At 41.4% G+C, this 13,571-nt stretch overlaps 1 protein-coding gene across 5 annotated transcripts in view; it reads right to left on the bottom strand.

Annotated features, from left to right (window-relative positions):
- Nucleotides 1-5,026: 5,026 nt before the first annotated feature.
- Nucleotides 5,027-13,571, bottom strand: part of LOC104889838 (mediator of RNA polymerase II transcription subunit 13) — a 34,526-nt gene continuing 25,981 nt past the window's right edge. For all 5 annotated transcript variants that reach the window (XM_057394588.1, XM_010675164.4, XM_057394589.1 and 2 more), the window contains 4 exons: nucleotides 11,247-11,542; nucleotides 7,735-8,818; nucleotides 6,888-7,244; nucleotides 5,027-6,045 (listed from right to left, as the gene is read on the bottom strand). In XM_057394588.1, the coding sequence (XP_057250571.1) occupies nucleotides 5,438-6,045; nucleotides 6,888-7,244; nucleotides 7,735-8,818; nucleotides 11,247-11,542 (2,345 nt within the window). In that variant the 3' untranslated portion in view covers nucleotides 5,027-5,437. The remainder of the gene's footprint in view (nucleotides 6,046-6,887; nucleotides 7,245-7,734; nucleotides 8,819-11,246; nucleotides 11,543-13,571) is intronic.

The following is a 13,571-nucleotide window of genomic DNA, read 5'->3' as shown; positions in this document are numbered from 1 at the left end:
ACGAGCCCTAAAATGGTCAAAATTGAAAGTTATAAGTCACGCTTTTAGACGTCCACAGGTCCCGTGCATCGAATGTTGTGGGATGGCTCGAGGGGACATGAAATGGTATATTAAAAACTATCACGATTTTAAATGGCCATAAGAACATCTTTTACGACCTATTTAGGGCCATTCCATGGCTGCACCACAAAACCGTAAATGGGTGGTTTCATGGCATTTTCGGGCAATTCAGATGGTGTGAATCACCCGTGATGCATTATAAGTCGTGCCGCTTCCCATAGGAAGGTTGTCAACCAAAAATATGACCGAGCCTAGAGGAGCCCTAAAATGGTCAAAATTGAAGGCTATAAGTCACGCTTTTAGACATCCACGGGACACGTGCACCGGATCACGTGGGATGGCTCAAGGGGACATGTGATGGTATATTAACAACTCCCACGGCTATCAACGGGTAAAATAAACAACTTTTACGACCGTTTCAAGGTCATTTCGTGGTTGCCAGACAAAATAATAAATGGGTCGTTTGGTGGCATTATGAGCAATTCAGATTGTGCGAAGCACCCTGGACGCATTATAAGTCGTTCTGCACCCATAGGAAGGTTTTCGGCGAAAAATATGACCGGGCCCGAAGGAGCCTTAAAACACTAAAAAATGAAGACTATAAGTCAGGCTTTTAGACATCCACGAGACCCGTGCACCGAATGTCGTTGGATGGCTCGAGGGGATATAGGATGGTATATTAAGAACTATCACGACATTGAATGGGAATAAGAACATCTTTTACGACCGTTTCGGAGCCATTCTGTAGCTGCACCATAAAATCGTAAATGGGTAGTTTAATGGCATTTTGGGGCAATTCAGATGGTGCAAATCACCCGTGATGCATTATAAGTCGTGCCGCACCCCATATGAAGGTTTTCGGCCAAAAATATTACCGGTCCTAGACGAGCCCTAAAATGGTCAAAATTGAAGGCTATAAGTCATGCTTTTAGACGTCCACATGACCTGTATACCGAATGTCGTGGGATGGCTCGAGGGGACATGGGATGGTTTATTAAAAACTATTACGGGTTTGAACGGGCATAAGAAAGCTTTTACTACGATTTCGGTCATTCCGTGGCTCCATCACGAAATCTTAAATGGATGGTTTGATGGCATTTTTGGGCAATTCAGATGGTGCGAATCACCCTGATGCATTATAAGTCGTGTCGCACCCTATAGGAAGGTTTTCGGCCAAAAATATGATCGGGCCTGGAGGAGCCCTAAAATGGTCAAAATTGAAGGCTATAAGTCATGCTTTTAGACATCCACGGGACCTGTGTACCGAAGGTCGTGGGATGTCTCAAGGGGACATGGGATGGTATATTAACGACTCCCACGACTTTGAACGGGCTTAAGAAAGGCTTTTACAACCGTTTCGGGGTCATTCCGTAACTCCACCACAAAATCATAATTAGGCGGTTTAGGGCAATTCAGATAGTGCGAACCACCCGCGATGCATTATAAGTCGTGCCGCACCCCATAAGAAGGTTTTGGGTGAAAAATATAACCGGTCCCCGAGGAGTCCTAAAACAGTCCAAATTGAAGCCTATAAGTCACGCTTTTAGACGTCCACGGGACCCATGCACTAAATGTCGTGAGATGGCTCGAGGGGACATGGGATGGTAAATTAAGAGCTATTACGGCGTTGAACGAGGATAAGAACATCTTTTGCGAGCGTTTCGGGGTCATTCCCTGGTTGCACGACAAAAAAATAAATGGGTCGTTTGGTGGCATTCTGATGCAATTTAGATGGTGGGAACCACCCGGGATGTATTATAAGTCTTGCCGCACCTGATAGGAGGGTTTTCGACGAAAAATATGACCAGGCTCGGAACATCCCTAAAACGATCAAGATTGAAGGCTCGGGACCCGTACACCGAATCACGCGGGATGGCTCAAGGGGATATGTGATGGTATATTAACGACTTCCACGGCTCTGAACGAGCATATGAACAGCTTTTACAACCATTTCAGGGTAATTCCGTGGTTGCACAACAAAATAATAAATGGGTAGTTTGGTGGCATTCTGGGGAAATTCAGATTGTACGAAGAACCCTTGATGCATTATAAGTCGTGCCGCACCCCATAGGAAAGGTTTTTGGTGAAAAATATTACCGGGCCCGGAGGATCTCTAAAACGGTCAAAATTGAAGGCTCTAAGTCACGCTTTTACACGTCCACGAGACTTGTGCACCGAATGTCATGAGATGGCTCGAGGGGACATGGGATGGTATATTAAGAACTATCACGGCTTTGAACGGATATAAGAACTTCTTTTACGACCGTTTCGGGGCCATTCCGTGGCTGCACCACACAAAATCGTAAATGGGTGGTTTGATTGCATTCCGGGGAAATTCAGATGGTGTAAATCACCTGTGATGCATTATAAGTCGTGTCGTACCCCATAGGAAGGTATTCGGCCAAAAATATGACCGGGCCTGGAGGAGCCGTAAAACGATCAAATTGAAGGCTATAAGTCACGCTTTTAGACGTCCACGGGACCTGTGCACTGAATGTTGTGGGATGGCTCGAAGGGACATAGGATGGTATATTAACGACTCGCACGGCTTTGAACGGGCATAAGAAAAGCTTTTACGACCGTTTCGGGGTCATTCCGTGGCTGCAGGACAAAATAATAACTGGGTCGTTTTATGGCATTCTAGGGCAATTTCAGATGGTGCGAATCACCTGTTATGCATTAGAAGTCGTGCCGCACCCCATAGGAACTTTTCGGCGAAAAATATGACCGGGCCCAGATGAGCCTTAAAACGGTCAAAATTGAAGGCTATAAGTTACACTTTTAGACGTGTACGGGACCCGTGCATCGAATGTCGTGGGATGGCTCGAGGGGTCATGGGATGGTATATTGAGGACTCCCATGGATTTGAACATGCATAAGAACAACTTTTACCATGAATTACTTATAGCATGAGCACCGGTGCCCGACCATTATAGGAGCCTAGAAATGTGGAATATAATCCACGCTTTTTCCCGTTTTCAGGCCATTTTTCTATATTTCTTCGGACCTGGCTGCTTTTTTCGTCCTGGACCTTCCTAAGGTCCACGGGGTTCCTAAGGATGGCCTCGGGTGCCTCGAACCTTCCTCCCTTGCCTACTTTGGCCTTCCTTTGACTATAATCATTGTTTTTTCCTGTTTCGGGCCATTTTTCGCCTTTTCTGGACCCGACGACTTATTACGTCCCAAACCTTCCAAAGGGCCTCGCGCTGCCTATCATGGCCTTGAATGCCTCGGACCGTCCTTCTTTGCCCAATTTGGCATTCCCTTGGCTCGTTTGGAACCGCCCTCGTTGTGCTCTATAAGGCTATGAATGGCGTTATATAGCCCTTACAAGGCACGAGTGTTCCTTCCAGGGGACTACTACAACCCGTGGGTGCACCGAAAGAACACCGATACTCGCCTCCAATGGGAGCCAGGAGCTGTGGACTATAATCCATGCTTTTTTCTCGTTTTTAGGCCATTTTTCAATTTCTCCGTGCCCGACGACTTTTTTCATCCTGGATCTTCATAGGGGACTCGGGTGCCTAAGGATACCCTGGGTGCCTCGGACCTTACTCCCTTGCCCACTTTGGCCTTCGTTTGACTCATTGGAACCGCCCTCGCTTTACTCTGTATGCATATTAACACATGTAAGATGTATTTTTAAGATATAATGCTTTTATAGTTAAGATTATTATCTCCTTTCCACTAGGTCAAACAAAGCTTAGCTATTAGGAGCTAAGAATTATCGGATGGCTTTCTATTGATTTTCGGTACCTCTCTGGGAATAGCTTTGTTTAGTCTCAACAGTCAACCAGGTCACTTATATTTTGGCTCGTTTAAGTAGGCTCGGTGTTGTTTCTCTTTTAGTTTATTGCTAAAGAGTGGCCTACTGAGGGTTGGTTCGGTTGTTATGGTGGCCAAATGCACAAGTACTTGGTGTTAATATAAGCCAACATATCTTGTACAGAGGTAGCTTCTTGTAATCTGATAAGTTACTCCAACTTGCTAAACGTTCATGCCGAGCTTACCACAATGATAATTTCTCAAATGTACTTGAGACAGATATGTCAACAGTGATCATTTCTGGTTCACATCACGTTGAAAGAATGATATATCATGTGCAACTATTTCCAATTCACATCATATTGAGATAATGTAATTTAATGTATCCAGGGCATCCCATATGGGTTGGGAGTGTCGTCAACAGTAAGATTGATGGCGTACTGTGCATTGTTAATATACGACCTTTATTTACAATCTAAAAGCAAACGTTAAGGTATAGTTTTAAGACATCAACTTTCTCTTCTATTTGAAGAATATGTACTATGGGGGGGGACCATCGGATGCCTTCCAAACTAGTTGGGGTCAATCTTGTCAAAGGGCCTTCAAATTCGAAGATGCTTACTACAGATTTCTACTCAATTTGCCTTTAATTAGGGACCACATGCAAGCTACTTGAATGCCAATTTTTTGCAGGTCGGGTGAAAGGCCCTATCGGGTTAAAACCTCCCACTAGGTCAATCCGTTAAAAAGTTTGAGTGGGGATAAGACCAGAAGGGTAAGAGGATCCCTCTCTCAAAATGTCCAAAAACCCCAACCTTGAAGCTGGAAAATCATCTCCTTTACGCTAAACCATACTTAGCTTAATTATTATGATCTAAAAATTATAATATGGCTTTCAATTGATTTTCGAGACCTCTCTGAGAATAGCTTGGATTAGTCTCAACAGTCCACCAGGTCTGTTTTAGACTCATTTAAGTAGGCCCAATATTGTTTTTCTTTTAGTTTATTGTTAAAAGAGTGGCCTATAAAGGGTTGGTTGTGTTGTCATGGTGGCGAAATGCACAAATACTTGGTGTCAATATAAGCCAACATATCTTGTCTTGAGGTAGCTTCTTGTAATCTGATAAGCTACTCCAACTTGCTAAAACTTCATGCTGAGCTGACCACAATTACAATTTCTCAAATGTATCTGAGACAGATATGTCAACAGTGACCTCTGGTTTACATCACATTAAAAGAATATATCATGCACGGTTTTCCAGTTCAGATCATACTAAAAGAATGTAATTCCATTCACGACTATATCCAGTTCACATCACGTTGAAAGAATGCTACTCCATTCCACTACCATCTTCCATTTGCTCAGAAATACGAACTCTAATTTTCCTATACGTCTATACACCTCCGATCCTATGTCTAGTTTCTTTTGACTAATTTTGTACTTCTCTGCCAATGTGGGACTCAATATTATCCCCAGGAGATAATATACAGACTTTACATGTTAAAGGTGAATACAGAAACACCACAGTTGAACCAGTGAAAAGCAGCCTAGAGGTGCTCGATTCACATTCCTATGCTAACATCTATTCAATGAACAGTCCATTGACGATAATTATACTTTTAATTTTTCTGGATGACGAGATATTTCCTTCTCAGCGAAATATAGCAACCTTCTCAGCCTCAATACCATATCGCAATGGAAGGGTAGTGCAGTACGTCTATCCAGATACGCAGGGCTTACCGTCATCCATGACAGGGCATGTAGCTCAGCCATAACTGACTCAAGTATCAAATGAATCTCAACCTCATACTCCCTGGCATCAGAAACCATGCCTCTTCCTGTCTGCTTCTGATGTGCTCTTCCCAATTTGTCATTAGGAACACCATAGCCTCCATAAAAATCAACAAGACTAACTGAAAGAACTGAAGGCCATTCTTCTCTTACATTGTTGATATCTTTCTTAAGCGACGGAACAGCTTTTGAAACTACAAAACCTGTTGAAAGCGGAATCGCGTAGCCTTTACTCTGGAGGAGATGAGCCAAAGGGGGAGATTCAGAGGTCAGGCACGTTGGAAGCTGAAGAGGGAAGGGAGTGAGGAAACGCATGCTAGGAGAAGGGATCAAAATGTAAGATGCCGATGTAGAACCAAGAGATCTAACAGGGGTAAAACCTTCAAGGTAACTCAACGAACCCACAATGCCACTACTTTGACTGCTCCCTGCAACAAAGTATATTCATTAATTATAGAGCAACGTGAAAAAATTGCATGAGAAACAATAACTTTGGTGCTAGAAAATTACAAACTAGCACCCCATATAAACTTGAAACCCCAAAGTAAAGATAAAAACAGAAAGAAAGAAATGACGAAACTATAGAGTTCAATCATATACGGACCTATTAAATTTTGTTACATTTCCTAAAATGCCACTGCCTTTGTTTCCCCCCCCCCCCCAAACAAACTCATGCCAGTTCAAAACATAGTAAAAACGCCACTATTATTTACATATATAGGATCAAAATTTCATTGGTACTTGCCTATCTAGTATTATAGAATCCACAATGCAATTTCATGCAATTTTACGTATAACAGCAGGGAAAATAATAAAAAATAAATGGGACAAAAATCTTTCAGCTAATAAAAGAACGGCAGCCCTAAGCCCAGGGCAAGCATATTTCCCTTTGGGATGGTGTATGTAGTAATAGCTTAGGGAGAAATGAGAATATCGACTTTGAGCTAAATTCATCACAAACAATAACCAGTCTCCTAATATAAGACCCACAAACATCAGGAATGCTCAAGGTGACAAGATCGATTTTCTATCATGACCTACAACATGTAGATTTCAGGATTTTTTCACCAAAGATACTAGAACTCTAATGATTTCAATTGTTTACTTAATGGACGAGCAGTTAGTAAGGGCGTGAACCACCAAAGCTATTTTATCTCGATCAATAATTTCACAGCAAGATGTCATCATTAATATTAAATATAGTAGCATTTTATGTGCTTGTCAAGAAAATAAAGAAGGGAAGTATAAAATAATCCAAGAGAAGAGTTACCAGTAGAGACATCAGCTTGGGAGACAAGATGCAAAGAATGGTCAACAGATACTGAAACAAAGCTGATGCTCTGTACCCACTGCAATGATCCCCTTGAGCCATCCACAACAGCTGGCCCACCCATAAGTTGCTTTCTACTAGTAGTTTGTCCCAACCCTCCTTTCATAAAGCCAGAAGATTTTGAGTGGGGACTATACAATGGGTTAGGTGAAGAAGGCAAGCTTCTCTCAATTTCCTGTTGCTGCAAGGAAGCTCCATTACTGTTTGTTGGTATGCCATCTGGACTAGCTCGCCGCAGTTGCAATGGCCATTTCTTCACTTCTGAACCCCCAATTGAGTAGAGTGCTTTTTGCCATTCTGTTAAAACATAACTAAACTCAGAATGCAAGCTAAACATTCAAAATAGTGGAAACTTCTACATTTGACAATTAATAGCTACATAGTAACCCCCCCAACCCTCTTTCCAATCACCTGGTAAGATGCCCTGAAATCAGTGATTTGCTGGAAATGGAAATTTCTTCAGAAACAGTAGAAAACATACCCATCAAAAATTACATGAGACCACAGTTTGCATTGCTCCCCCAACAACCCACATGAAGGTCTTATTTTAATCTTATCCATAAATATAATGTACTAAATTTCCAATCAATTCACTAGTCCAATCTGGCTTAACTCCATACCCTTGTTTCTTCTGTGTTCCAGTTATCTATTGTGAACTAGCGGCAATCAAGCCACAGTATGAAAGAAGTAAATGTTAATGAGGCAGCTTATTAGTACTTTAAAGATCATATATTGCTGTGACAGTGTCTAAACCGTTCACTTCACACCAAATAAATAGTATGCATACCTTGGCATTCTAGCTCATAAAAGCACCCAATCCGTGTAATGACGAAATCTCTTGCTCTTGCTACACCATTATCGGGGGTAGCACAGGCCTGAAGTAGTTGGCAGCCTTGTTGAAGAACTTGGACAAATAGATGTTGCATGCCCTTTGTATCTTGTCTACTACTAATTCCACCAAAAGGGAAAATGTGACTGTCCAGCAGCTCTCCCCTCGAATCAGTCCATATGCACACCAGCCAACGCCAATCTTCTGTCCAACCATAGCAGCAATGCAGGCTTGGGGGCGATCTCGGTTGGCCAGATCCAAAGCCATCTCCATCGGATCCATCAAGCTGGGAGCTCGGTCCTGTATCTCCGCATACTGTTGAACTCTGTGCATATAATGCACTGCTATCATCTGTAGCCACATTACCAATAAATGTAGGTGATACCCCCTGCTCCACCGAGCCCGGTTCAGCCAAAATGAAAAGTGGTTCAAACATGTAATGGACCTCCTCTTGAAAGAAGGAATCACCACTTCGCATTGTGTCACAACTTAAGCCCCCAGATCTTGCAGCTTGCCAAGTATTATCCCATGTTCCGGCTCTCAAACCAGGATCAAGCTCACCTTCCCTTGACAGGGATGGACCTGTAATACGAGAGCCAACGCAGTCTTTCCACATACCTGAAATTGGATTAGTCATGTTCACCAACATAGATGGAGATCTACCAGAAAAGGTTGATGATTGGATAAAATCATTGGAGGATCCTCGTGATCTACGCCTAGCCTTGTTGTAGACAGTAAAAGCTATCTCCTTGAGCATAGCAAGTTCATTAAGACTTGGACTTGTAACTCGAAAAATGGCATCTATGGGAACAATTTGCAGGACTAATCTAGGAAGATTGAATCCAGAAAGAGCAGGAATATTTGATATGGATGCTTCATCAACACCTGCTGCATGGCTTAAAGCTTTCCCCACCTGACTATGCAACATGGCTCTCTTGTCATTCTCCGGTGAGAAAAATACTGAAGTAACAGCAACTGAAGATTCAACAATGGTCTGAAGAACAGCAGTTGGATCCGGGAATGGGCATACAACATAGATCACCTGCTCCAATGTATAATAATGTCAAGTAATCTCATTCCCAAATATAAAAGAAAAAGAAAAAAACAAGTTGCAAAATATGTCAATTTGTTTAGGCATACAAGAAAATGAGAAGTCCCTATATCCAAGTTGCCTAGTTCAGCAACACAATAGCTTATGTATTGTTCATGGGCATGACATATGGGTGCCCAAGGTTCGAAAAGCCAGCTTAATTTCTTGATGCTTTTCTTCCTTTTCTCCAATTCGAAGGGCGGTGGTCTCATATGTAGATTCATGCCCAAGAACACAGCCCATTAATCTTATTCCTTTGGGCCCAAAGCAATAGCCCACATTTAATTGGTCCCTAGATTGGTGGGGTTCACCTTTTCCTTATAAGGTTGTGCATAGTAAGGTGCAATGCATAACAGATGATCCATCACCAACAAAAAAGTAGGATCCTCCATCTTGTCAATTACACACACCTGATATGAATGACATTTATGATGCCAAAAATGACATTTTCTATGCTTATTTCATGAGGGCATGGGAATGGGAACAAGAACTAAGACATTTCCACGTATTCATTATCATCGGGGGATGATATTGGCGCTTGACGATCCATCCCACTAGTAACAAACATTTTTCCATTGATAACGTTGGAATTTGTCCTATGAAATTTCATGCAATTACTCATATTAGTGTCATGCATCTACTGCCATCGTTTAATGAAACTACAAGGTCACACACACCTGGTAAGGGTTATGTTAAATGGGCCATCTACATACTATTATAAACCAAAGTGAATTCCGCGAGCTTAATAGTCTTTATATAAATTGGGTTAGCAACTTAGCATGTTACAGAGAGTTGGCTCCAGGTTGATCACTAAGACAGAAACTTGTGCTAGTACAAATCTAGTGGTCTAGATGAAGCCAAAAAGTGTAGTGTGAATTGAGATGCAAACGCAATATGCGGTTTTCTCAATTCAGGCTTTACTGATAAAACCCGTCCTCGACAACGTCAGATTATATTTTAGCGTGGAACTGGGAACGGGATTGTTAACATAAATCATAAAAGTTCCTTTCTCGTCTCACAAAAATATCCAACAAAAAGGAGAGAGAGAAAGCAAGTGTATTGGTAAATTTCTCAAGTATCCGCAAACTATTTCTATCATGAAACCACCTAATATAATAAATGATCTGATTAAGTAAAATCCTAAACTGTAATTCCCATTCTCATTTACCTGCTACCTATATTCCAACTTCTCTTCATAAAAGAAGGAAATAGGAAAAAGAAAAACGTAGCTATATTCTCTTCTATCTGCTACCAGAACCTGCTCCTTAAATCCTCACGGTCTGTATCAATCAAAACAAAAAATATTCTAATAATAAATTCTGACAAATAACATAGTAAGCAAACAGAGTCACATAAAGCTACAACTCCTACCTCGATGAGGTCTTAAAACACCACAAGTTTGGGTTTTTCAGGTCCCCAGCAACCCAGAGTTCCGAAGTCCAAGCAGCCAGACACAGAGTTTGGCTGGGGGGAGGGGAGGAGGAGCTAAAGGAAGGAAGAATCTGGAGACCGGAGAAGAGAGCAATTATAGTCCACGATTTGTGAGCCAAAAGTGCAATTTTTTCCCTGTTTTAGGAGAATAATGTCTCTAAATATCGCATAACAGACATCTGTATTGCTAGAATTACGAGGATATTCATAACCGCACAAGTTTTAGACGATGGCAATGTTTTAGTAATACTGAAAGTGTAATAAAAACTTTTAGCTTGATAAGCTTCCGAAAGCACAGGATATAATTCCAAGAGATTGTCCAGAGCAATTTCGTATGGGAAGAGCATAGAGATATAAAAGATAGTATTTTCAAACAACCCCAAGGGGGCGGGTGTCACCAATTCACATAAAGAATTGCGAAGAACAAAATAACTCATGTACCATCAACCATGTTACATATTTAATGAAGAAAAGTCCACTCAAAATGGTAAAACATAAATAAAATAAAATAAAAAAGCGGAGGAAGTATATATTCGCAAATATACATACTTCATTAAACAACACCCTGAAATACAACCTATTAACATTTGCACTTTACCACAAATGTCTTAAAAATTAATTAAAGTTATTTTTGACCTAAGCTCAAGAAGACGTCATTCACATATACTTTTACAAAATTTTCCTTGACTGAATGTTAATAACAAGCAGTAAAACCTATATGCATTTTTGGAAGTATTGAAATATATTATATACATCAATTTGTTTGAAAGGATAATCGCAATATCACAAACAAAATAAAGAAGGCAGATTTCAACCTTAAGCTATAATATGCTATAAAATAAGCAAAATAAGAAAAGACATTTGCCAACAACAGATATGATAGGCTTGGCATCATCATACCAAAAGATTGAAAAAACGTGAAAATGGTAATGGAGAAAATATAACTTACCGTACAAGGACTACTATTTCCTTCTTTTGTGTTTGCAGCCAAGCACGAACCAAGCTGTAAGGTTTTCAGAACCTTGGCAAGAGACCTCAGATAGCTTGCAAGATCCCAACCACTTGATAAAGAAAGAAAAAAATCACTTATTGATCCCATACAAGAAGCATTGCTACCTTCAACCTTCACTGATCGAGGGTTATCGAGGAGAACAAAACCAGAAGTTGAACACTTCCCTGAATCTACATCCATTTGATTTCCAACAGCATGTGGTGTATGGCTCCCCAACTTGCACGTCTCATAAACTAGACAGATGAAGATTATAATGAGCAATATATATCTTAAACTAAATGGCGGATATATCACTAGATGCAAAGTCAATGTTGACTATGTTAATAGATATGCATGGATTTATAGGCAAGCAAACAGAAGCAATTGTTCCATTGGTGCCCACACTTCATATCCTCTTCATTAGTTTACTTCCTCTGTTTTTTTAGTTGCAACACTTTGACTTTTCATATTTTTCAATGTACAACTTTGACCATTCAGTTCTTTGATTGTCTACTTAGAACAAATTAAAATAAAGCGAACAAACTACACATGTTTTTATATGTTGGTCAAAAAATCGGATGATAGTATATGACTAGTTCAGAAGTCAAAGAGTTGTGTAATGATTTCACTCACTCACTAATTACCTGAGAGCAAGAAAATAGAGAACACAAGAATAAAGGAAGAAAGATAGTATTTTTGATTAATAGAATGTCAACACACAAAGCATTAGAGAGGCTCAGACTCTCCCAATCACTACAAGTTACTCAAAATTCCACACACCCCTTTATTCCCCTTAAACCCTATTTTATAGCCTACTGACCTCATAATTCTAACGGCTACTGGTCATTCTGGCACTGACATCCCTCTATTTGTGTTGACAACTACTGAATATTCTGTGATATTACCCCTCCTGGACAGATAGGCCCCTCCATTATTGCGAGCATATGTCAGCCAAGGTTTGGGAGTCAAATTCATCACATCACCCCGCCCCCAAACACTCACCTTGTCCTCAAGGTGGAAGGAAAGAAAATGTGCTTGCGCCAAATCCACATCTTCTCAGGTAGCTTCGAAAGGAGCTAAGTCTTTCCACTCCAGCAACACCTCAGTCTGTGTGTGCCGCCCCTTCTGAGTTTGACGCACATCCAACAGCTCCTTAGGCTCCACAACTAACTCCAGGTCTGCTGTCGACTGGGCTGGACAGAAGGTGCCACCTGAGTATCCGCAAATGCCCTTTTGAACTGAGAAACATGAAAAACGCCTCAAAACAGGATGGATTTTGCTGATGTCTGGTAATCGGAGCTTGTATGCGACATTCCCAATCTTTTGCATTACAGGAAATGGACCGTAAAAATGGGCCGCTAGCTTCTTAAAGGGCCGCTTAGTTAATGATTGATGTCGATATGGCTGTTGCTAGGAATCCTTATTCGTCCCTTATACAACAACCTTCCGTCCTCCGACCTCCACCGCCAACCCCACGTGTTGTTTGTCTCCCAGTTTCAATTCCTCCCTAATTTTTTTAAGGAGCTCATCCCCCTCAATTTCCTTCTCTAATTCTGCCAGTCCACGCTCTATGAGGTAATTAAAGCTCCCAACTCCATTTCACCTACTGTTTTTTGAGATAGTGCATCAACAACCCGGTTGGCAGCCCCGGGTTTGTATTGGATCTCGAAGTCGAATCCAATCAATTTGCTTACCCACTTCTGAAAATCAGCCCCCGCTTCCCTTTCTTTAGTTATGAAAAGCAAGCTTTGTTGATCCGCATGAATCACAAAACGTCTACCTAATAGGTAATGTTTCCATATTTGAACCACAAGGCATATGTCCATTAATTCCTTCTCGTATATTGATTTATGTTAAGCCCTTGGCCCAATAAGCTTGCTGTAGAAGGCATGGGTCTCCCTTTCTTGCATTAGCATGGCTCGTACTCCATAAGCCGAAGCATCTGTCTCAACCACGAAGGCTTGTGAAAGTCGGGCATGGCAAGGACGGGTGGGGTCATGGCAAGGACGGGTGGGGTCATGGCCTCCTTTAACTGAGAGAAAGTTGTTATGGCTTTTTCAGTCCACCCAAAAGAGTCCTGGCGCAACTGCTTGGTCAATGGCTCTGCAATTTGAGCGTAGTGCTTGATAAATTTCCAGTAGTACCCGGTCAATCCCAAAATCATTGAAGTTCTCTTAAGGATCTTAGGAATATCCCACCCCACCTTATATATCTTATCCATATCAACTATCACCCATGTTGCGAAATCATGTGCCCCAAATAGGCCATTGTCGCCTTCCCACT

This window comes from Beta vulgaris, chromosome 4 (genome assembly GCF_026745355.1).
Source record: "Beta vulgaris subsp. vulgaris cultivar EL10 chromosome 4, EL10.2, whole genome shotgun sequence".
In the NCBI taxonomy this organism is placed as follows: domain Eukaryota; kingdom Viridiplantae; phylum Streptophyta; class Magnoliopsida; order Caryophyllales; family Amaranthaceae; genus Beta; species Beta vulgaris.
Note: the sequence above shows the minus strand (reverse complement) of the source record. Positions and strands in the feature narration are given on the sequence as shown.